General features: G+C 36.8%; 2 protein-coding genes across 5 annotated transcripts in view; one reads left to right on the top strand and one right to left on the bottom strand.

Annotated features, from left to right (window-relative positions):
• Positions 1-25,126, top strand: part of LOC148977682 (uncharacterized) — a 62,822-nt gene that overhangs the window by 32,530 nt on the left and 5,166 nt on the right. The gene's annotated exons all lie outside the window — the stretch shown is intronic.
• On the bottom strand, positions 1,128-23,228 carry LOC120471813 (uncharacterized). 4 transcript variants are annotated; one of them, XM_089134043.1, is made up of 24 exons: positions 21,840-23,228; positions 21,365-21,517; positions 18,506-18,668; positions 17,341-17,533; positions 16,895-16,972; positions 16,155-16,232; positions 15,415-15,492; positions 14,672-14,749; positions 13,932-14,009; positions 13,192-13,269; positions 12,450-12,527; positions 11,710-11,787; positions 10,965-11,042; positions 10,225-10,302; positions 9,485-9,562; positions 8,745-8,822; positions 7,895-7,948; positions 7,634-7,771; positions 7,085-7,150; positions 4,876-6,874; positions 4,699-4,764; positions 2,576-2,713; positions 2,352-2,423; positions 1,128-1,400 (listed from the first exon to the last, which is right to left on the bottom strand). In XM_089134043.1, the coding sequence occupies exons 2-24, from the start codon at positions 21,471-21,473 to the stop codon at positions 1,186-1,188; spliced, it is 4,149 nt and encodes a 1,382-aa protein (XP_088990169.1). In that variant the 5' UTR covers positions 21,474-21,517; positions 21,840-23,228; the 3' UTR covers positions 1,128-1,185. The 4 variants fall into 4 exon arrangements, with proteins under 4 accessions (XP_088990169.1, XP_088990171.1, XP_088990170.1 ...); XM_089134045.1 differs by lacking the exon at positions 7,634-7,771; XM_089134044.1 differs by lacking the exon at positions 8,745-8,822.

Below are 25,126 nucleotides of genomic sequence, written 5' to 3'. Positions count from 1 at the left end.
GGAAAAGTGATCCAGCCCTCAGATTCAATCAAAAATATCTTTATTTGTGTTCCGAAGATGAACGAAGGTCTTACGGGGTTGGTACAGCATGGGGGTGAGTAATTAATGACTTAATTTTCATTTTTGGGTGAACTAACCCTTTAACTAAAATTAAGAAATGGCAACCCTCATCAACTGTTTTTAAATCATTGAACAACCAGCCACAATACAGGATAAGGCAATACAAAAGACAGCTTATTTGAAATGAAAGAACTACTCTCTTTAGCATCCAAAACAAAACACTGAAAACTTGGGAAATATGTTTGAAAGTAACAATACCTTAAAGGGATACTCCACTTTTTTTGGAAATAGGCTCATTTTACAACTCCCCCAGAGTTAAACAGTTGAGTTTTTACCATTTTCAGCCAATTTTCTGATATTTAGAAGAATATCAGTAACCAGACAGTTTCTGGTCTCATTGACTTCCATAGTAGGAAAAAATATATACTATGTAAGTCAATGAGACCAGAAACTGTCTGGTTACTGATATTCTTCTAAATATCAGAAAATCGGCTGAATACATTCGAAAAAGGTAAAAACTCAACTGTTTAACTCTGGGGGAGTTGTAAAATGAGCCTATTTCCAAAAAAAGTGGAGTATCCCTTTAAAGTACTTGCTTGTTGACACAGAGAGTATAGATTACATATACTTTTAAACCTTATTCTATGAAAGAGATTGTCAGTTACTTGAAAAAATGCATTATGATATGATCCAGAGGTAGTAAGAAAAGAAAAAAAAAGTGTCTAAAGGCTGGGGATAAAAGAAAACATCATTAATAGCCCTCATGAATACATGTCAACATGGCAGCCTCAGTCAAAACTAGGTTGTAACATGCTTGTACAAGAAAACATCAATAGCAATCCTTGAATTAAAATGAGAATATCAAAACGAAACTCATTTTCACTGGATATTTAAGTTGACACTGATTGTAACAGTACACAGTGAGCATTTTTCTAACCAAGTTCAACAGAAATTAAATTGCCCCTCAGCCACAGTTGGCATGTTCTAGTTCATTGGTTCCAAAACCTGTACTGGAGTACCCCCAACACTGCACGTTTTCTTTGTCTCCCTAATCAAACACACCTGATTAGGTAGACATAGAAAACGTGCAGTGTTGGGGGTACTCCAGTACAGGTTTGGGAACCTCTATCTATACATCTTCCTTTTCATTGATATGATTCTATTGTGAATGTAGTATTTGATTGCAGCCCAGTCTCGGTCTTTCAGAGCCACTGGTTCTGCCTGGAGACAGGAGTCACAGTCCTTTTTACCTGGCACCTTGCAGTTGGTTATGAAATGAATCATGTGCCGCTCCACAGCCTTTACTTCATTACCTGTCCACTTGTTCCTCACCTTCCCAGCTGTCGAATGTAAACAAAAGAAATGTATTAAAAATGAAACAATGGTTCTGCTAAAGTGAAACATTGAGGATTTGAGCAAAAATAATATTTTGTTACATCCGTTCTCCGATAAGTTGTTTTTTTTCTCCGTTTAGTATTTGCCGTTTTATTTCACGTCTGTCCCTATTTGTGGATGCTAATTTGTCTAATCTGTATCAGTAAGTGTTCCAGCATAGTTTGTTTCCCAGTGTTAATCTCCTAAACCCCTTTTCCACCCAAAAATAACTGGTTCGGAACTGGTACTGGTTTAAAGTTGGTTCAACTTGCGAACCTTCTCTGGACCTGTGTGTTTTCCCACTGGCTAGAGAGCCCAGCGAAAGATGTCGTTAAGTCACTGTGTACATTGCCATACGTCTTAGCTTTCCAAACTTCAAGCATAACAACTACAATGTTGGACTACATCGTCTGTCTGCAAATGTTTCTCCTGGCTTTGCAATCCAATATTGGGGTCAGAAGAAGACATTTGGAACACATTTGTGGTGCTCGTCTGGATTACTATAGACCGAGATTTTGTTCCAGAGAAAGTTCGACAATAACCCCGCCCCGACGTAAGCATGACGTGGTAAAAGAACAATTCTAGTCCAGCAAAGAGTTGGTGCCGCTTTGGAACCAATTTTCCTGGCCAAGAACCGGTTCTTTGGCTGTCTAAACACAAAAAACTGGTTCGCGCGCAGGCACCGGCTCCGAACCAGCACCAGCACTGCCTTGGTGGAAAAGGGGTACTAGTGTTATATTGACCTTTATTCTGTGTACCTTGACTCAGCCTAAGCCTTGTGATTTGGATACCTGTCTGCCATTTCCAGTCATGATAATTCAGTAGTTATGATAGTATATGGCATTCATTAAATTTAACTTAAATTTATTCACTTCTAAAAGAGTAATGTGGTGTATCCACATGCTTACAGTATTTACCTTGCTTTACAGTGGAGGACTTTGAAGACGTTTGGGATGTAACCACTTGAAGTGCTGTGTTCTGCTGGGAATCTGAAAACAATTAATTTAAATATATTTCAGATAAAAGCACAACTTCACATACTGCCGTCTCTGTGAAGGCAAGAATAAATAATTGTTTTCATTATGAACACATTCACTTTTTGGTGTGCACATTTTGTATGTCGTTGCCTTTTATATTTTACCATGTATTGGTTGAGTGTTGCTTAAGTTTACGTTGTCCAAGACGGTTGAGGCAGAAGTGCTCTCCAAATTATCCAGGGTGGTTGAAGCGTGCGAGTCCCTCAGAAGTGTCAGATCCCCAGAAGTTACAGTTCTTGAGCCTTTGAAAAGTAAAAATTAAATATGAGCATTATTGACAATAGGGCTGGGCGATATATCGCACAATATTATTATGCGCATCTAATCAGTAAAGCCGGTTCCTTGATTAGTAGTAAATCACCTTCACCTGCTTTCAGATGGTCGATATGAGTGTTAAAGTTAATGAGATAATTAAGTGATTAATTTAGTGATGATTGAGCATTATTGAAGACACCTGATGATCACAAGCAGAATCGCTGAAGGACAAAATCACAAATTGTAAGCCACCGTTATCGAGATCAGTGTTTGCTTTAGTTGGGCTCTTGACACTTATATTTTCACTTTAAATTTTGTTTGTCTGCTGTTATTGACTTATAGCAGTCAAATGAACAAATAGATATTGGTTAACAGTATTGGTTATGTTTTGACATAGTCATGCTTTATCTGAAAAATGAAATATATTCAGATGATTTGCTTTAACTTGTTAGCAACAGTTTTGTGATTTAACTGCATATCTGTATTTTTCTTATAACATGTTTAATAAAAAATATTCTGATTAAATCACTATCATCTTTATTTAGAAACACAGAGATCAATAATCAGCCTGTCTATCTCAACCGTGGTGACCTGTTGCCACCAATCACAACTCATGAATGTCTCCCATCATGCATTGCGGTTTGAATAAATAATGATCTGAATTGTCTATGTAATTTACTTTTCCTACTTGAATATTCTACTCGTCACCGTTGTTGAGAAGCATTGACTGAATCTTGAGGTCTGTGTGTGCCTAAAAGAAAGCGGTTTTTTTAACAACTTTTGAGAAATCCATCTACTATGTTTAACATTCTGATCATTTTTGCAGAATCTAAGTCATACACTAACCAACAGAATAAATTATAGACATAAATATCAAATGATGGTCATTTTATGACCAACATTATTTTATTATTGTTTATTTTTGTTCATCTGAAAGATATAACTCAGATGCAACAGTAAATTAAAACATAAAATTTATAATATAAGGGTCAAGAGCCCAACTAAAGCAAACACTCATCTCCATAACGGTGGCTTAAAATTTTTGATTTTTTTCTTGTGATTCTGCTTTAGGTGTCTTCAATAATGCTCAATCATCACTCATTTAATCACTTAATTATCTCATTAACTTTAACACTCTTGAGTGTGGACTTATATACACTCCCAGGTGTGTTAGTTTAACACGGGAGATTTTGTCGTGACGAAGAGCCGTAGTTCACTGACCAGCTGAGCCATATCACATTAAATATCGCAGGCGATACGTCCTCGATATTAACGCGATATGGCTCAGCTTGTCAGTGATCTACGGCTCTTTGTAGTAAATGCCGCTCCATCTGAAAGCAGGTGAAGGTGATTTACAACTAATCAAGGAACCGGCTTTACTGATTAGATGCGCATAATAATATCGTGCGATATATCGCCCAGCCCTGAGTTTGTTTGATTGTATTATTGTATGAAATCAGACAACAAAAGAGCTGAGTGGAAGTCTGAACCTGCTGGCTTGAAAAGGCCCACTTATATCAAAAAGTACACTGTATCTCTCCTCATTGTTTCCTGTATCTGAGTAATCTTTTAAGTTAACTATTCCTCTACCTCTTACTTTAAATGTTCAAGTTACCTATTTCTTTTTGACTTAACATCTCAATAAAAGACTTTCCTAACTTACTCCTCCTGTACTGCTAACCAGACTTTAAGCAAAACATTAATTACCTTTATCATGTACTGTAACTATTGCTTAGTTGTCTTCTCTCACTCACTATTTCTTTATCTCTTGCTGCTGTTTAGAATTAATTAATTAAAACCGGTCCACCTTCTTTCTATCAATGATTCCAAATAATTCAGCACCATGTTTATACATAATCTTTTTTAATTTATTTACCACTGTTCCTTTAAGCCCATCTAACACTATCATCAGGTCTCTACTGTCTGTCTCCCTGGTCATAACCTAAAGATGTTATCACATAAGTCAGTATACCTTCATGTTGATGTAGGTCAGCAATGGCTTCTTCACTAGAATCATCATCACTCGTGGCTACTTCCTCTGGTTGAGTAAAAAAAACAGTTTGGACCAAGTATTTAAATCAAAGACTAAATACAATTATAATTGTGATCTGAGAAGTAATTATAAACTACATTTAAAACTAAATTTCACCTTCGGGATTGATCTCAATGTCATCCAGCCCTTTCCCTTGCAGGTCTGACAGTCTTCCCTTTTCCATTGCTATCAACAGTTTGCTAACTTTTGCGAGCTGCAGTGTACTTTCTGGAAGGCGATAGAATTCCCTGTGGACCCTTATATCATGTCCTAGAAAGGTTGCAAGTTGATCCATTTCATTTTCTTTCAAATTCAGTACTGTTGACAAAGTGGCGACTTGTTTTCTCAGTCTTGTTGAGGTGAGCGACTCTGGGTTTTTTGCACCACATAGTTTTGAAAACTTTCGGAAGCAGTCGGAGCCTCTGTAATGGGAAAGCACACATGGGCGGGCAAACAAGTAGACATTTTCTCTGTGGACTTGACACTCACTCCTTTTTTTAATGAGGAGGTCCATTGCAGCAATCATGTCAGGTGTTAGAAGCACGGGCACCATTCGAGACCTTTTACCTCGAATTTCTACTCTTTCAAAATACTTTGCAACCTTCGTCTCAAACTCCGTAAGGCCCATCATAATGTCAGGATTCAACTCTGTTCGATTTCTGGATGTGAACGCCTGGAGTTCCATCTTTGAAACTTCCCCTTGCCGCCTTCTGTTAAATAGTACCACCTGCGTCAAAGTCACTTGTGCAAGATTCCCAAAGCTTTTGATGTTGGGTTCTTCCTCAAGGTCCTTCATGCACTTAGCACGCTCAGTAGCAAGAAACTTGTGCAGCAGGGACACATCCTGTGTAAAGGGCAAAACATGTGGTTTATTCCATTTGGCTTGATGAAGTGTACCCAGTGCAGAACCTGAAATGGATTCCGCCCATCTTTTCTCATACAGAGTGGCGAATTGCTTGACAGACTCTGCGACGGCATTGCGATTTTCAATGATGGCTTTGCATTGCACAATGCCTGCAACCTTAGCCAAACTGTGACCCAATTTTAAAGCCAATGATGGGATTTTATAGGAGTTGCTATCCAAGTCATAACCAGCAACAGATCTCACTGCTTGTATCACGTGGGGGAAATTACTGGGCATAACAAGGTCTTCAGTGGTCTTCAAAGGTGTTGTAGCTCTTGCAGTTATCAAGAGTCTTGCCATCTCTCTCATTTTTTGACGTATGTAATCATTTCTTTTCTCATTTGGTTTCCTGCCATTGTACATTGACTCGCCAAGACTAAGGATGTCTCTTTCACTTCTTACAACTAAAGAAATGTCATCCTGGTTCATTTCAAAAGCAATCTTCCAAACAGCTTCATGAACTGCATCAGGTTTTGGTAGGTCCATGTGAATCCGTTTTCGGCCAACTCTAGACTCCACCTCAACAGACTTCTGAGGGCAGTTTCTGACATGTCTCCATAGACAATCTCTTGCATAGAGTCCTTGGCAAAACTTGCAGTGACTGAAGTCATTAGATTGTCTGACTCTAGTGGGTCTTCGACAAGCAACCATTTCTCCATCACCACTGCTTGCCACAGTGGCATTATGGTTAAAGTTTCCCCTCTTCTTAAGAGAGCGTAACAAATCTTTTCTTTCACGAGATCTCTTATTAAAACTGAAAGCCTTTGCAACATCCGGCTGTGTACTGTGAGCGGATTCGAGGTGTCTTGCCAATTTAGAAATGGCCTTATTACAATATAGACAGTATTGTTTCTTGTTGTACTTGCTTCGTTTTGCCGTGTTTGGCAACGAAGAGACATTTACGGAGCTGTGCAATTTGTTCTCTGATGAACTGTCACTGCAACTCATCACTGAACTGCAATGGCTGCTGCTCATCTTTGAGGAACTAAAACTTCTCTGCTCCTTGGGACTGTTGGTACCATCCGAACAGTGGGCTGTAGCGATGCCCAATGATATTTTCTTGAACACTTTGTGGGGAAGATGATTGTCTATGATGTTTAGATCTCTACTATTAGAACTTGTGTCAGAGGAGTTGCCACTTGAATCTGGAACATAGTTGGCATCATCATAGTCCGTAACATCCGAAGATTCATCAGTCATGTCATAAGACATCTAAAGGAAAATGGAGAGAAAAGCATCTCATTCCATCAATAAATTAAACATTTAATAATAGCTAGAATATTGTTCTCCTAGCACCATCACATTGTGCATAACAACATTTAAACATGCTTATAAAAACATACAATTAAAATTAACATTCAAGCTTCTTAATATGATTAGTGTTTTACTATTTCATTATTGTTGTCTATTGGTATTTATTACCTGGTCTTTAGCGCTCGTTGATTTTCCATCATGAAATCCACCATCATCGACTGAGGGAGGTCCAACCTTTGAAATGATTAATAATTTTCATTAAAAAGAAATGTTCACCCCAAGTTATATCCACTTAATGCAGATTGTCACAAATTCACATCACACCACTTCCATTCAGACTGCAGCCAAGACATCATATGTATTCCCCCAATGCCAGTTTGTGCATATTTGATATGTACCTAGGAACCTGTTGTCAATAATTTGCATCATATCTATTCTACATGTTATAGACCAATTAATAATCTCCATTTAATTTAGCATCAGATTGAAAGCAAAAACAAATGTCTTTTTTAATATAATTGTAAATACATTTAGATGTCAATGTTTCTCAGAATAACCAAGTCTTTGGAGTAAGAAATTAAGCTACTCTTAAAAAGCTAGGCTAATTTATGTTATAGAAATAATGTTCTTGTAACATTAAAATACTAAAGACTTTTAATAAATACTTATCTTATAATTACAAGATGGTTTGATTTAGGCTTGGATGTACATACTCACAGAATCATTAATTCTGGTGACCAAACTCAAAGTCATCTGTCTCTCTCTCGCAATTCTCTCTTTTTCAGCCTTCTCATAAGCATCCTCACAACAATCATGATGACGCTTCAGATTTTGCAGACGCCGTTTTACTCTAAGCTGTTCAAATCAAACATCATGTGTACAAACCTGTAGTCTCACCTGGAATTATACACTATTTCCTAACAGCAAATATTCACATTAGTTAATGAAGAAAAATAACTTTGAATGTAGCTGTCTCACCTGCTCTGCAGTAAATACATGATGGAAGCATGTAACTCCAGTGGAGTGGTTGGCCTTAAATCAAAAGATGAAGAATAAATATGTATTTTAGTACTATAACTGAAAATAACAAAATACATAATACTAATTATGAAAATAATTTTGGTTCATAAATACAAGAAATTTGTGCAATAAATGTTTGTTGTAGCAAGGTAAAAAGGGGTGTAATTTACATGAGAACAAAAAGAATTATGTAACTTTAAAAAAAAAAAGAAATCCAGAGTCAATGTGTCAAGAGTCAAGAAATCAAGAAATCCAGAGTCAAGAAATCTACGCAAGGTTTTATACATGAGGCCCCTGGTCTTTTAATTCAAGACTCTATAGAAATACCTAAAACTGTACAATATACTGTACAAAGTTATTTGTAAATAACTGTACAAAACTGTACAAACTGTACATATTGTTACCCACAATATGAGGACATTGTTAAACACACACACAAACTAAACGTTGAAACATACAATATCAGGACATCGTCTGAAACACAGTTTTATCTTTCACAGCCTAAAACAAAATGAGGACATGACGACTGAACACCCAAAGAATCAGCGTTCCTGTTTTCGAAGTTACACTGTTGTAGTAAAAGAAATCTAAAATCTCCACAGTAATGGACAGGGATCTACTTCCTTAGAAGTTAAACCATTAAACTGAAGAGCAGAAGCTTACATTGGCCATAAATGTGTTTGAAGTAGATAAAAACATTGAATTTTGTGAAAATTAACAATCAATGTTTTGAGGGTTAGTTACTTCCATCAAATGTTAGGGGTAACTTCCTTAAACTAGAAGAAATCCAGAGTCAATGTGTAGTCACCTGTTGGAAGAATGAACTGCATCTCTCGCTCACTTCTGGGTCTCCTGAATGTTGAGTCTGGGTCAAGCCACTTGGTGTCTGCAATGAAATAACAACAATAATCAGTCAGAAATATTCAGAATTATAATAAACTAATGATCCTGCCCATTTCAGTTCAAAAATCCCAACCCCAATCTATCATAATCACCTTTGGGGTGAGACTCATTGCTGAAGTCAAGGGCTGTGTCAACTTTGGTTTTAAGGAACACAAATTGTAGTAAAAATAGCTAATGTGAGGACCTGGGCTTTTCATTCAAGACTCGAGAGAAATATCTAAAACTGTACAATATCGGTTACCCACAATATGAGGACATTGTTAAACACACACACACACTAAACGTTGAAACATACAATATCAGGACATCGTCTGAAACACAGTTTTATCTTTCACAGCCTAAAACAAAATGAGGACATGACGACCGAACACCCAAAGAATCAGCGTTCCTGTTTTCTAAGTCACACTGTTGTAGTAAAAGAAATCTAAAATCTCCACAGTAATGGACAGGGATCTACTTCCTTAGAAGTTAAACCATTAAACTGAAGAGCAGAAGCTTACATTGGCCATACATGTGTTTGAAGTAGATAAAAACATTGAATTTTGTGAAAATTAAGAATTTTTGTTTTGAGGGTTAGTTACTTCCATCAAATGTTAGGGGTAACTTCCTTAAACTAGAAGAAATCCAGAGTCAATGTGTAGTCACCTGTTGGAAGGATGAACTGCATCTCTCGCTCACTTCTGGGTCTCCTGAATGTTGAGTCTGGGTCAAGCCACTTGGTGTCTGCAATGAAATAACAACAATAATCAGTCAGAAATACTCAGAATTATAATAAACTAATGATCCTGCCCATTTCAGTTCAAAAATCCCAACCCCAATCTATCATAATCACCTTTGGGGTGAGACTCATTGCTGAAGTCAAGGGCTGTGTCAACTTTGGTTTTAAGGAACACAAATTGTAGTAAAAATAGCTAATGTGAGGACCTGGGCTTTTCATTCAAGACTCGAGAGAAATATCTAAAACTGTACAATATCGGTTACCCACAATATGAGGACATTGTTAAACACACACACACACTAAACGTTGAAACATACAATATCAGGACATCGTCTGAAACACAGTTTTATCTTTCACAGCCTAAAACAAAATGAGGACATGACGACCGAACACCCAAAGAATCAGCGTTCCTGTTTTCTAAGTCACACTGTTGTAGTAAAAGAAAGCTAAAATCTCCACAGTAATGGACAGGGATCTACTTCCTTAGAAGTTAAACCATTAAACTGAAGAGCAGAAGCTTACATTGGCCATAAATGTGTTTGAAGTAGATAAAAACATTGAATTTTGTGAAAATTAACAATCTGTGTTTTGAGGGTTAGTTACTTCCATCAAATGTTAGGGGTAACTTCCTTAAACTAGAAGAAATCCAGAGTCAATGTGTAGTCACCTGTTGGAAGAATGAACTGCATCTCTCGCTCACTTCTGGGTCTCCTGAATGTTGAGTCTGGGTCAAGCCACTTGGTGTCTGCAATGAAATAACAACAATAATCGGTCAGAAATATTCAGAATTATAATAAACTAATGATCCTGCCCATTTCAGTTCAAAAATCCCAATCCCAATCTATCATAATCACCTTTGGGGTGAGACTCATTGCTGAAGTCAAGGGCTGTGTCAACTTTGGTTTTAAGGAACACAAATTGTAGTAAAAATAGCTAATGTGAGGACCTGGGCTTTTCATTCAAAACTCTATAGAAATATCTAAAACTGTACAATATCGGTTACCCACAATATGAGGACATTGTTAAACACACACACAAACTAAACGTTGAAACATACAATATCAGGACATAGTCTGAAACACAGTTTTATCTTTCACAGCCTAAAACAAAATGAGGACATGACGACCGAACACCCAAAGAATCAGCGTTCCTGTTTTCTAAGTCACACTGTTGTAGTAAAAGAAATCTAAAATCTCCACAGTAATGGACAGGGATCTACTTCCTTAGAAGTTAAACCATTAAACTGAAGAGCAGAAGCTTACATTGGCCATAAATGTGTTTGAAGTAGATAAAAACATTGAATTTTGTGAAAATTAACAATCTGTGTTTTGAGGGTTAGTTACTTCCATCAAATGTTAGGGGTAACTTCCTTAAACTAGAAGAAATCCAGAGTCAATGTGTAGTCACCTGTTGGAAGGATGAACTGCATCTCTCGCTCACTTCTGGGTCTCCTGAATGTTGAGTCTGGGTCAAGCCACTTGGTGTCTGCAATGAAGTATAACAACAATAATCAGTCAGAAATATTCAGAATTATAATAAACTAATGATCCTGCCCATTTCAGTTCAAAAATCCCAACCCCAATCTATCATAATCACCTTTTGGGGTGAGACTCATTGCTGAAGTCAAGGGCTGTGTCAACTTTGGTTTTAAGGAACACAAATTGTAGTAAAAATAGCTAATGTGAGGACCTGGGCTTTTCATTCAAAACTCTATAGAAATATCTAAAACTGTACAATATCGGTTACCCACAATATGAGGACATTGTTAAACACACACACACACACTAAACGTTGAAACATACAATATCAGGACATCGTCTGAAACACAGTTTTATCTTTCACAGCCTAAAACAAAATGAGGACATGACGACCGAACACCCAAAGAATCAGCGTTCCTGTTTTCTAAGTCACACTGTTGTAGTAAAAGAAAGCTAAAATCTCCACAGTAATGGACAGGGATCTACTTCCTTAGAAGTTAAACCATTAAACTGAAGAGCAGAAGCTTACATTGGCCATAAATGTGTTTGAAGTAGATAAAAACATTGAATTTTGTGAAAATTAACAATCTATGTTTTGAGGGTTAGTTACTTCCATCAAATGTTAGGGGTAACTTCCTTAAACTAGAAGAAATCCAGAGTCAATGTGTAGTCACCTGTTGGAAGGATGAACTGCATCTCTCGCTCACTTCTGGGTCTCCTGAATGTTGAGTCTGGGTCAAGCCACTTGGTGTCTGCAATGAAATAACAACAATAATCAGTCAGAAATACTCAGAATTATAATAAACTAATGATCCTGCCCATTTCAGTTCAAAAATCCCAACCCCAATCTATCATAATCACCTTTGGGGTGAGACTCATTGCTGAAGTCAAGGGCTGTGTCAACTTTGGTTTTAAGGAACACAAATTGTAGTAAAAATAGCTAATGTGAGGACCTGGGCTTTTCATTCAAGACTCGAGAGAAATATCTAAAACTGTACAATATCGGTTACCCACAATATGAGGACATTGTTAAACACACACACACACTAAACGTTGAAACATACAATATCAGGACATCGTCTGAAACACAGTTTTATCTTTCACAGCCTAAAACAAAATGAGGACATGACGACCGAACACCCAAAGAATCAGCGTTCCTGTTTTCTAAGTCACACTGTTGTAGTAAAAGAAAGCTAAAATCTCCACAGTAATGGACAGGGATCTACTTCCTTAGAAGTTAAACCATTAAACTGAAGAGCAGAAGCTTACATTGGCCATAAATGTGTTTGAAGTAGATAAAAACATTGAATTTTGTGAAAATTAACAATCTATGTTTTGAGGGTTAGTTACTTCCATCAAATGTTAGGGGTAACTTCCTTAAACTAGAAGAAATCCAGAGTCAATGTGTAGTCACCTGTTGGAAGAATGAACTGCATCTCTCGCTCACTTCTGGGTCTCCTGAATGTTGAGTCTGGGTCAAGCCACTTGGTGTCTGCAATGAAGTATAACAACAATAATCAGTCAGAAATATTCAGAATTATAAAAAACTAATGATCCTGCCCATTTCAGTTCAAAAATCCCAATCCCAATCTATCATAATCACCTTTGGGGTGAGACTCATTGCTGAAGTCAAGGGCTGTGTCAACTTTGGTTTTAAGGAACACAAATTGTAGTAAAAATAGCTAATGTGAGGACCTGGGCTTTTCATTCAAGACTCGAGAGAAATATCTAAAACTGTACAATATCGGTTACCCACAATATGAGGACATTGTTAAACACACACACACACTAAACGTTGAAACATACAATATCAGGACATCGTCTGAAACACAGTTTTATCTTTCACAGCCTAAAACAAAATGAGGACATGACGACCGAACACCCAAAGAATCAGCGTTCCTGTTTTCTAAGTCACACTGTTGTAGTAAAAGAAAGCTAAAATCTCCACAGTAATGGACAGGGATCTACTTCCTTAGAAGTTAAACCATTAAACTGAAGAGCAGAAGCTTACATTGGCCATAAATGTGTTTGAAGTAGATAAAAACATTGAATTTTGTGAAAATTAACAATCTATGTTTTGAGGGTTAGTTACTTCCATCAAATGTTAGGGGTAACTTCCTTAAACTAGAAGAAATCCAGAGTCAATGTGTAGTCACCTGTTGGAAGAATGAACTGCATCTCTCGCTCACTTCTGGGTCTCCTGAATGTTGAGTCTGGGTCAAGCCACTTGGTGTCTGCAATGAAATAACAACAATAATCAGTCAGAAATATTCAGAATTATAATAAACTAATGATCCTGCCCATTTCAGTTCAAAAATCCCAACCCCAATCTATCATAATCACCTTTGGGGTGAGACTCATTGCTGAAGTCAAGGGCTGTGTCAACTTTGGTTTTAAGGAACACAAATTGTAGTAAAAATAGCTAATGTGAGGACCTGGGCTTTTCATTCAAGACTCGAGAGAAATATCTAAAACTGTACAATATCGGTTACCCACAATATGAGGACATTGTTAAACACACACACACACTAAACGTTGAAACATACAATATCAGGACATCGTCTGAAACACAGTTTTATCTTTCACAGCCTAAAACAAAATGAGGACATGACGACCGAACACCCAAAGAATCAGCGTTCCTGTTTTCTAAGTCACACTGTTGTAGTAAAAGAAAGCTAAAATCTCCACAGTAATGGACAGGGATCTACTTCCTTAGAAGTTAAACCATTAAACTGAAGAGCAGAAGCTTACATTGGCCATAAATGTGTTTGAAGTAGATAAAAACATTGAATTTTGTGAAAATTAACAATCTGTGTTTTGAGGGTTAGTTACTTCCATCAAATGTTAGGGGTAACTTCCTTAAACTAGAAGAAATCCAGAGTCAATGTGTAGTCACCTGTTGGAAGAATGAACTGCATCTCTCGCTCACTTCTGGGTCTCCTGAATGTTGAGTCTGGGTCAAGCCACTTGGTGTCTGCAATGAAATAACAACAATAATCAGTCAGAAATATTCAGAATTATAATAAACTAATGATCCTGCCCATTTCAGTTCAAAAATCCCAATCCCAATCTATCATAATCACCTTTGGGGTGAGACTCATTGCTGAAGTCAAGGGCTGTGTCAACTTTGGTTTTAAGGAACACAAATTGTAGTAAAAATAGCTAATGTGAGGACCTGGGCTTTTCATTCAAAACTCTATAGAAATATCTAAAACTGTACAATATCGGTTACCCACAATATGAGGACATTGTTAAACACACACACAAACTAAACGTTGAAACATACAATATCAGGACATAGTCTGAAACACAGTTTTATCTTTCACAGCCTAAAACAAAATGAGGACATGACGACCGAACACCCAAAGAATCAGCGTTCCTGTTTTCTAAGTCACACTGTTGTAGTAAAAGAAATCTAAAATCTCCACAGTAATGGACAGGGATCTACTTCCTTAGAAGTTAAACCATTAAACTGAAGAGCAGAAGCTTACATTGGCCATAAATGTGTTTGAAGTAGATAAAAACATTGAATTTTGTGAAAATTAACAATCTGTGTTTTGAGGGTTAGTTACTTCCATCAAATGTTAGGGGTAACTTCCTTAAACTAGAAGAAATCCAGAGTCAATGTGTAGTCACCTGTTGGAAGGATGAACTGCATCTCTCGCTCACTTCTGGGTCTCCTGAATGTTGAGTCTGGGTCAAGCCACTTGGTGTCTGCAATGAAATAACAACAATAATCAGTCAGAAATATTCAGAATTATAATAAACTAATGATCCTGCCCATTTCAGTTCAAAAATCCCAACCCCAATCTATCATAATCACCTTTTGGGGTGAGACTCATTGCTGAAGTCAAGGGCTGTGTCAACTTTGGTTTTAAGGAACACAAATTGTAGTAAAAATAGCTAATGTGAGGACCTGGGCTTTTCATTCAAAACTCTATAGAAATATCTAAAACTGCACAATATCGGTTACCCACAATATGAGGACATTGTTAAACACACACACACACACTAAACGTTGAAACATACAATATCAGGACATCGTCTGAAACACAGTTTTATCTTTCACAGCCTAAAACAAAATGAGGACATGACGACCGAACACCCAAAGAATCAGCGTTCCTGTTTTCGAAGTTACACTGTTGTAGTAAAAGAAAGCTAAAATCTCCACAGTAATGGACAGGGATCTACTTCCTTAGAAGTTAAACCATTAAACTGAAGAGCAGAAGCTTACATTGGCCATAAATGTGTTTGAAGTAGATAAAAACATTGAATTTTGTGAAAATTAACAATCTATGTTTTGAGGGTTAGTTACTTCCATCAAATGTTAGGGGTAACTTCCTTAAACTAGAAGAAATCCAGAGTCAATGTGTAGTCACCTGTTGGAAGGATGAACTGCATCTCTCGCTCACTTCTGGGTCTCCTGAATGTTGAGTCTGGGTCAAGCCACTTGGTGTCTGCAATGAAATAACAACAATAATCAGTCAGAAATATTCAGAATTATAATAAACTAATGATCCTGCCCATTTCAGTTCAAAAATCCCAACCCCAATCTATCATAATCACCTTTGGGGTGAGACTCATTGCTGAAGTCAAGGGCTGTGTCAACTTTGGTTTTAAGGAACACAAATTGTAGTAAAAATAGCTAATGTGAGGACCTGGGCTTTTCATTCAAGACTCGAGAGAAATATCTAAAACTGTACAATATCGGTTACCCACAATATGAGGACATTGTTAAACACACACACACACTAAACGTTGAAACATACAATATCAGGACATCGTCTGAAACACAGTTTTATCTTTCACAGCCTAAAACAAAATGAGGACATGACGACCGAACACCCAAAGAATCAGCGTTCCTGTTTTCTAAGTCACACTGTTGTAGTAAAAGAAAGCTAAAATCTCCACAGTAATGGACAGGGATCTACTTCCTTAGAAGTTAAACCATTAAACTGAAGAGCAGAAGCTTACATTGGCCATAAATGTGTTTGAAGTAGATAAAAACATTGAATTTTGTGAAAATTAACAATCTATGTTTTGAGGGTTAGTTACTTCCATCAAATGTTAGGGGTAACTTCCTTAAACTAGAAGAAATCCAGAGTCAATGTGTAGTCACCTGTTGGAAGGATGAACTGCATCTCTCGCTCACTTCTGGGTCTCCTGAATGTTGAGTCTGGGTCAAGCCACTTGGTGTCTGCAATGAAATAACAACAATAATCAGTCAGAAATATTCAGAATTATAATAAACTAATGATCCTGCCCATTTCAGTTCAAAAATCCCAACCCCAATCTATCATAATCACCTTTGGGGTGAGACTCATTGCTGAAGTCAAGGGCTGTGTCAACTTTGGTTTTAAGGAACACAAATTGTAGTAAAAATAGCTAATGTGAGGACCTGGGCTTTTCATTCAAGACTCGAGAGAAATATCTAAAACTGTACAATATCGGTTACCCACAATATGAGGACATTGTTAAACACACACACACACTAAACGTTGAAACATACAATATCAGGACATCGTCTGAAACACAGTTTTATCTTTCACAGCCTAAAACAAAATGAGGACATGACGACCGAACACCCAAAGAATCAGCGTTCCTGTTTTCTAAGTCACACTGTTGTAGTAAAAGAAAGCTAAAATCTCCACAGTAATGGACAGGGATCTACTTCCTTAGAAGTTAAACCATTAAACTGAAGAGCAGAAGCTTACATTGGCCATAAATGTGTTTGAAGTAGATAAAAACATTGAATTTTGTGAAAATTAACAATCTGTGTTTTGAGGGTTAGTTACTTCCATCAAATGTTAGGGGTAACTTCCTTAAACTAGAAGAAATCCAGAGTCAATGTGTAGTCACCTGTTGGAAGGATGAACTGCATCTCTCGCTCACTTCTGGGTCTCCTGAATGTTGAGTCTGGGTCAAGCCACTTGGTGTCTGCAATGAAGTATAACAACAATAATCAGTCAGAAATAAATTGTACTATAATACAACAATAAGTTTCAATTAAAAAGTATCAATGCATATTAGACAAAGCCAGAAAGACCATTTTCTACCTTCCCTTCTTTTAATCAAACAATTAGTATTTTATGTTTTTTAAAGAAATATTTACTAGTATTTTACTTTTTTTAAAGATCTTCATTGCATGCAAGCACACCTCATGGTGCATAATTAACTGAACATAGTATATACAATTTCATCAGTAAAGTAATTCCACAAGGAGATATTGAGGGGGGACAAGGGAAATGTAACTAATTATATTTGAACAGATCCTATACCATAATCTATCAAGAGGTCTTACTTACCAGATTACGCCATGGCCATTGAGAATCTCCATAATCGTAGGTTATTTCAGTCTCTGCTTGAATGTTTTCAATTGCGAATAAGCAAAGATGAGGTTTACCCTGAACTGTCAACCTTCTCATTTTACAATTTGGCGACTTGTGGCAATCATTCACCAGCCTCCCTAGTGAAGTGTCTTCGCGGGACGCATCTATGCTAAAGTAGGAGGAAACAAAAGGTTTTTCCACAAAACAACACAGAGAGAATAACTGATCTTGAATAAGCCATGACTTACAAGGGATGTCCAAATTTATCGTTTTTAACGATGCATCGCGATGCAGATGAGGACGATTCGGTATCGGTTCAGTAATTGACCATTGACCATTATAATTTACTGATGCTTTTCTAACGTCATTTGTCGTGTACGTGCTTTGTCGCGGTAGCATACAATGGCAGAGGGAGATGAGACTCGAGTGCAAGTGAATTAAAAATGCTCCAACTACTTTAAAGCCGACATCTAGGCACATTTCGGCTTTTATGAACAACCTGGTAATCACGACCTGCAGAAGACATGCGCTATGTGCGCTCATGTTTCATGTCATGCACAAATAGAATATGCAGGAGGTTATAACACTAACTGGATAAACCACATTAGCCATTTGCAGTTAGTCTGACTGCTTTAGAGTAAGCTGATGAGCTCCAACGTCACCCGAATCCACAGCCAAATAAATCATCCACCCGCCCCAATAACTTTCTCTGATTTAAGTATCCGCACCCGATGGTCAAATTACAATTATTCTGTGTTACGTCTGATTATAAATGGATGATCGTCACCTTCAACAGCGGATTCGGCGACGGTTCATGTGCGCATCTTTAATGGTAACTATACACTGATTAATGAGCGCTGCTTTTAAATGAACATTTCTTTGAAACAAAATTTATTTGACAGATTTCCCTTTTCTTAATGGCATAAACAAGCTTTACTCCCTTGAAACTTATACTGTCTGGAATGTCACTGTTTCTGTCACAGCGAACAGGCACACAAATCACTTCTGAAGTAAAATTTTAAATTGAGGATGCGGTGCATAGCGATGCATCGTGATATCTAATTGAACTGAATCGATGACATGATAATCGTAATCGGACCGAACCATGAAACCAGTGTCGGTTAACACCCCTATGACTTACCACCATGTTCCATTGTTCCATTGAAAATCAAACAAGAAAGCATTTTGTTTTTCTGTGTACTTCTTCTGCCTCTTGTTCTGTTCATATTGTGATATTAACTCCCCACGGTACTCAACGACAAACGATCCCTTTTCAATTGGTGTGCAGGTAAATACACCACGTCCTGAGGAAAAATTAATGAAATAGTGTCAAGTTATGCAAGCAATATTAGTTATTAATCCCCATTAACGAAATATTGACAAACTACAAAATAAACAAATATCAGACTTTTTAGCAAAATAAATAATATACGAGTGTTAATGTTGCACAGTGGCTGGTTAAGTCGGCTAAAGGTGGGCATACACTGTGCGATGTCTGTGCGATTTCAGCACGGTACCTACTCACACTCAATGAGTAAATCGCATGCGATGTAAAGACAAAGTTTAGGATTTATATGCTCACACTATACGGTCCGATCATCGAGCTGCGACTTCACTGCTCACACTATACATGTGAAATATCTGTGATAAACCCCTGGATTATGCCTATAGACGATATCATGTATCCAGAGATATTGTCAAAACAATCATCAGCTATCAATATCAAAATGATTTAGCATTCTAATTACTGCATGCACTTTATTAAAAAATGTATGCATTACTAGTATCTATTATTGTATTATCATTATTAGGGGAGGGCTACATTTTATTTTATATTGATCTGCTATTATAATTAATTTGCCACGCAATAATTTTACAGCACATAACCAACGTGCTGTGAGGATAATAAAATATTACATAGAAGCTTACTCCTCCTCATTGAAAATTGTCTTAAACATTTAGGTCGATTACAATGAATTATAGGCATAAACAAATATTAACAGTCTATAATTTGTCCGAACATTTCAATAATTAATCATCAATGAATAAGGGTGCTCAATCACAATCGGCCGATAATTGCTTTGGGATGTGTGATTGGCGGTCTTTATAAAGGCCGATCCAGAAAAGCCGATCAGATGACGCAAAACTTGCGAGACAATTTTTTTATGCCCTGGTAAAAATGGCTTCAGCTGTCTGGCAATTGTACAAGGTGTGCGAAAAAGCAATTCACTAGCAATCCATCTGCAATGTGTGTGTACCACGCCGCTGTCTGCTTGTCAAACTGTGCAGCCTCTCTGATCAACCCGTAAAATCACAGGAAAGAATAGAGTCTGTCCACGACGGAAGCACACGTCCGAGTGAAGACTGCGCGAGCTACAGAGAACACTGTATCCACTGATCGCCGCGGCAACGAGCACTCAGGTTGGGTTCAAAAACTCATTATATATATGAAGCCATACTGTAGTATAATGTGCGATAGAAATTAATGTTTAAGTCATTAAATTCAAGTTCACGTAAATTTTTCCCTCCGCTGTCAGTCATTCTCCATTCAGCATTAAAACAGCACAGCGCGTCGCGTTCGGCAAGACTCTCTCCAAGATGATTAAATGTTAATATTATTATACTTGATCTGTAGATAAAGCTCTGGTTTCGCATAAATTGACTCTCTTGCCTCAATCATGTTCCTTTATACCATGTGTATCACAACACTGGACAGCACGATCATTGTTCTTCACGCGCACAGTAACTGAAATTTAAAACTGTTGAAAGAAAAGGCTCAATAAACTATTGCATAGATAGATACTGTATAATACACTATGCATCGACATGTATTTTCTTTGTGCTTAGAACTTTTCCAAACGGACTCGAAGAGCTGCGCGCTGTGACTCATGTTGCCTCAAGCGCATCATTCAGCGCTCGCGATGTGCATAAGCGCTGCGTGCAGTACTCTATTGGAGTCTTTCATAATCATATCATAATAATTTTGCGCAATAAAAGATTATTAATTGCATTTTTTTTGTTCTGTTCCGTCCTATCTATCATATGTTGCTACCTCATTAAACAGCTGTGCTATACATTTGTTCTATATTTATTTTCTTAATTTTATAGTAAACTAGCCTATAAAATAATTGCACAGGTGTAAATTCATGATACATTGTCTTCTCTTAAATGTAATAATTAATGTACATCGTTGTTATAGTTTAATAATAATGCTACATGATTAATAGAAGGCTTCAAAAAGACTCTGTAATCGGTGACCGGGTGATACAGCTTCTAGTAATCGTGATCGGCCCAAAAAATGGTGATCGGAACACCCCTATCAATAAAAAAAATTCAAAAAAGGTTTATTTCAAAAACATTGTTTAACAAATTAATAAAAGAGGTGTAGCTGGTTTGAGCTACAGAACTTAAAGATCTCCCTCTTTTCGTTTATATTATGATTTTATTTTTGCTGCAGATGATGGTTAAACTTCTGTTTTCGCGCAGGCGCAGTGAGGGAAAAAACACTGAGCTTAGGGCAATCGGTTCGTAGCTTTGCATCAACTGTGCGATAGTCACGAGGAGCGACCAAAATTCATCCGACCATCCGATTGTAGATCGGGAGAGGTTAATCGCCTCTCGTTTCCCCTTGTACAGTGCATGAACACTGCACGACAAACAACGCACGACAAAGCTGAAAATCGGTCCGACCTGAAAAAGAGTCACACGAATCAGAATTCGTTTCAAAATCGGACTAAAATCGCAGTGTATGCCCGCATTAAAGGGTTAGTTCACCCCAAAATTAAAATTCTATCATCATTTACTCACCCTCAAGTTGTTCCAAACCTCTATGTGTTTATTTGTTGTGCTAAACACATAGAGGTTTGGAACAACTTGAGGGTGAGTAAATGATGATAGAATTTTAATTTTTGGGTGAACTAACCCTTTAATGCTGTGCACTGTAACAGTTGCTATCAGATTTATAAAATAAATATTTAAATTTCGACCATATATGACATACCTTTGAAGTCACTGATCCACTTGACTTTGAAACAAGGTTTATCACGTCCAGATAAAATAAACTGAATAGCCTCAGCCTGAGGACTAAGTCTGGTTCTCCTTTTTGACATGCTCTTCAGCCATGTGCTCCTCAATTAGCAAAGATCTAAGTTAACTACATAGACATTAAAGACAAAATGTCAGCAAGACAAGTACCAAAAAAGACCCATACTTGAATAAAATAGGATTACTCTGCCCATAGAAATAATGTTACATGATTAACATTACTCATTTTCTCACCAATGCATGTCATTAATTTGAGCTAATTAGGCTAATTGATTGATGCTAACACCGTGCAACTGCAGCTACAAGTGTAATGCAAAGAATACATTTCTGTTAAAACGGTCAAATTTAACATATACTCAAAGAATAACTGTCGTTGTGGTTGAAAATGAAGAAAAGTAACGTTAATTAACTTAATTAACGTTACCACTTACCAGGCCAAGCCTGAGGAGATCGCAGCAGCAGAGACAGTCGGTGGTTCTGGGTATGCGGGAAAAGCCGGCCCGGCCCATAGCATGCTTGCTGCACTTCACTTGTCCAAACAGAAAACCGAACGATGGAAGGAAAGTGCCACTTACTGCTGTTATTTAGTTGGTCATTTGGCCATTTAGACTCCCAATTATATATTAAACATTAATGATAGTTCGGATTATGACATAATCAAGGTTTTCAACTCCAGACTCCAAGTCCAGAAGAGACTCCACCTTATGTGGCAGCTCCAGGCCGTGTTTTTTTGCTGGCCCACTGTGGCGTCTTTATGCTGTTTCTGAACGTAAGTTCTTAATATTAATTACATTTATTTTAATTAATATGCATGTTCAGTTTGGATGTGGCTCTTATAACCAGAGTTTTGCAGTGTTAGATCTGTTTTTATAGTAGTAGCCTATTTCTTATTTTATGTGTGGAGCTAGTTAATTATCTGACATGGTGGTTGGTGTCTCTGATATTCTGACATGACTAAAACTAGGCATATTTAAATTCTGCAATCTGCAAGTTCTTTTTATTTATCATTTTTAAAATACATGTGTGTTAATGTAAGCTTTTAAAAAGAAGAGTCCAGATATTCCCAGGCCCACCTATCCATAATGATGCGTCCTTTTAGTAAGCTAACATAAGCTAACGTTATCTTAATCAGCTGATTAATTTAAATAAATTGAGGAACTTACTTTACTTAGTAAACATGATACTTAATTAGCAGTAGTAAATTGGTGATGTTATTATTTTACTCTGATTATATGTATGTGAATTACAGTAGGCTAATTCTAAACTAGCTTAAAAAGTTTGTTTATGAAAACGTTTTTTTTATTTTTATTTTTTTATTATTATTATTGAAACCAATGACTCAAATCATACAACAATCATCACAACAGCATACAACAAGAATGCTTCACATGATAGATATCACATATATTTCAAATTAACAAGTCATAAATAAAGAACAACAATCATAAATTGTGGTTATGAAAACGTACAATATGAGGACCCGTTGATGCCGTCAATGTGTGTTAAAAGTGTGTTAAAGTTCCAAATCTGACCACTAGTTGGCGTATCCGCAAATGAGCAAAAAACATAAACACACTTAAACACTTCATGTCAAAAAATTGTGATGTTTCAGGACTTTGGAGATTTTTGGTTTAGAGGCATTCTAGGAGCATCTACAACTGTCTAGTGAGCTCGGAAAAATGAGGACCCCCAAAATGTCCTCATTTTTCCGAGTGTCCTCATATTGCAGGTGTGTTATCATAAAAATGTCCTCAGTTGTCATGAAAACAAGAGCACACACACACACACACACACACACACACACACACACACACACACACACACACACACATATATATATATGAAGAGTTCAGATGCAAAAGCCTCTAAGTGCCATTTGAAATTTTCTTCTAGAATGATCATTTTTATGAAGCTTGTATATTTAAGTTCAGTGATTTCACTTAAATTGCAATGATAATTACCTATTAATTGTTATTTAAGTGAAATTACTGAACTTAAATATACAAGTTTGATAAAAATCACCATTAAAGAAGAAAATTTCAAATGGCATTTAGAGGCTTTTGCATCTGAACTCTTCATATATATATATATATATATATATATATATATATATAAAACTGTAAACAATATCTCTAACTACCTTGATATTATAAACTTTTAATTTTGTATTTATTTATATTATGGTTATTTTATACTTCAGTTGTTATTGTTATTCTTTGGTTTACACATTTTGAGCTGTATTTACTATGCCTTCAATTCATCTTTTTTATTAATGTCTGTATTTGAACTACATAAATTAAATTAAATCATTAAAAAATAAATTATTTTAAGCATAAAAATGTCTCCTGACACTATTACATACGAACTAAAAGTAATGTTATTTTTATAATAATGGTACAGGAAATGTTTTTGCTGTATAAAAGGTATACTTATATACATGTTTGATCAAACACTCACCATATAATAAAAACAAAAAAACACCATATAATAATAAAAAACTTAAGTAAAAACGGTTTAATAAACTTTTAAGTGTCATTAATCAATTAAGCAAAACAAACACCATTTTTTTCAAAAAACATTTATTCAGTTGTCATTTTTACAATTAATTTTTCATAAATTACAATTAATCAAAGTCAAAACTCATTCCACTATTACTATCACTCATTATTACTCATTCCACTATTACTAATTACACTATTACTATTAGCCTACTCATTCCACTACTCATTACTCATTCCATTATTACTAATTACACTATTACTATTACTCATTATTACGCATTCCACTATTATTCATTACTCATTCCATTATTACTACTCATTCATACTATAGTAGCAGTCCATAGAACAGAAGCCATCAAATTCTCTATCTGAATAGAACGCAGTAAAGACCCCCTTTTTCCATTGCCTCAATAACCAGTCGTGTTTTTGTAGAGGAATCCACAGGCATCACATCTGGTGAGCTTAAACTCCACCCTGTATTCCTCTCTCACATCCGGATTGACTGACTTCCAGTCAACTATACTGTGGTAGGGGGGCGTGGTTTTCGCGGCGTCTGTAGTGAGAGACGAGTCAATGAGCTGCGCGGTGAGTAATGACTAGTTCACACTACATGATTTTAAAATGTCGGGCTGAACTGTGCAGTTCACACTACATGACTTGCTCTCAGTGAAATCATGAGTGTTCAAGTTGTTTAGCTGTTCACACCACACAACACAACGTGATTGATCCACAACAGGAGTTAACTCACTACACGAGTTAACAACGCACTACATAGAGATACAACCACGATCGGATGATAAGAGCATATCATTTGTGACTCAATGAGAGCTGTTTCAGCACTATAGTACGGTCTAAATCCTGAAAATAATCAAACAAATAACAAGTTGACAACAACACGATTCTATCCGGTCTAGAAACCATGTTTTGTCACGAAAAACCACGCAATAAAACGAACCAGAAATGACGCGAAACTGCAGAGAAGAACACAACACGCGAATATGGACGTCAGACAGAAACTAGTGCTGCACACTGTTTGCTCGACGATCTGCTCTGAGAAAAAAAAATGCAAAAAAGAAAAAGTAAGATTTACCTGGTGTCCTCAACCCATGCGTTGCTATGATTGGCTGTACTCATGACATCACTGAGATTGAGTCGCACGACTGCTCGAGATATCTAGCATGCTAGATATTTTTCTGAGCTCGGTGACCTGTCTGCGA

Source organism: Pimephales promelas, chromosome 8, assembly GCF_988280905.1.
Source record: "Pimephales promelas chromosome 8, fPimPro1.hap1.1, whole genome shotgun sequence".
Lineage (NCBI taxonomy): Eukaryota > Metazoa > Chordata > Actinopteri > Cypriniformes > Leuciscidae > Pimephales > Pimephales promelas.
The sequence above is the reverse complement of the archived record's forward strand: the minus strand, read 5'-3'. Positions and strand labels throughout refer to the sequence as shown.

Excerpts from the sequence above, each read along its gene's own strand:
- LOC120471813 (XM_089134043.1), bottom strand. The coding sequence starts at position 21,473 with ATGTCAAAAAGGAGAACCAGACTTAGTCCTCAGGCTGAGGCTATTCAG. Across the intron at positions 10,303-10,964 it reads GCAGTTCATCCTTCCAACAG|ACACCAAGTGGCTTGACCCA; the intron begins GTGACTACACAT and ends ATTTCATTGCAG. Across the intron at positions 2,714-4,698 it reads TGACCTACATCAACATGAAG|GCTCAAGAACTGTAACTTCT; the intron begins GTATACTGACTT and ends TACTTTTCAAAG.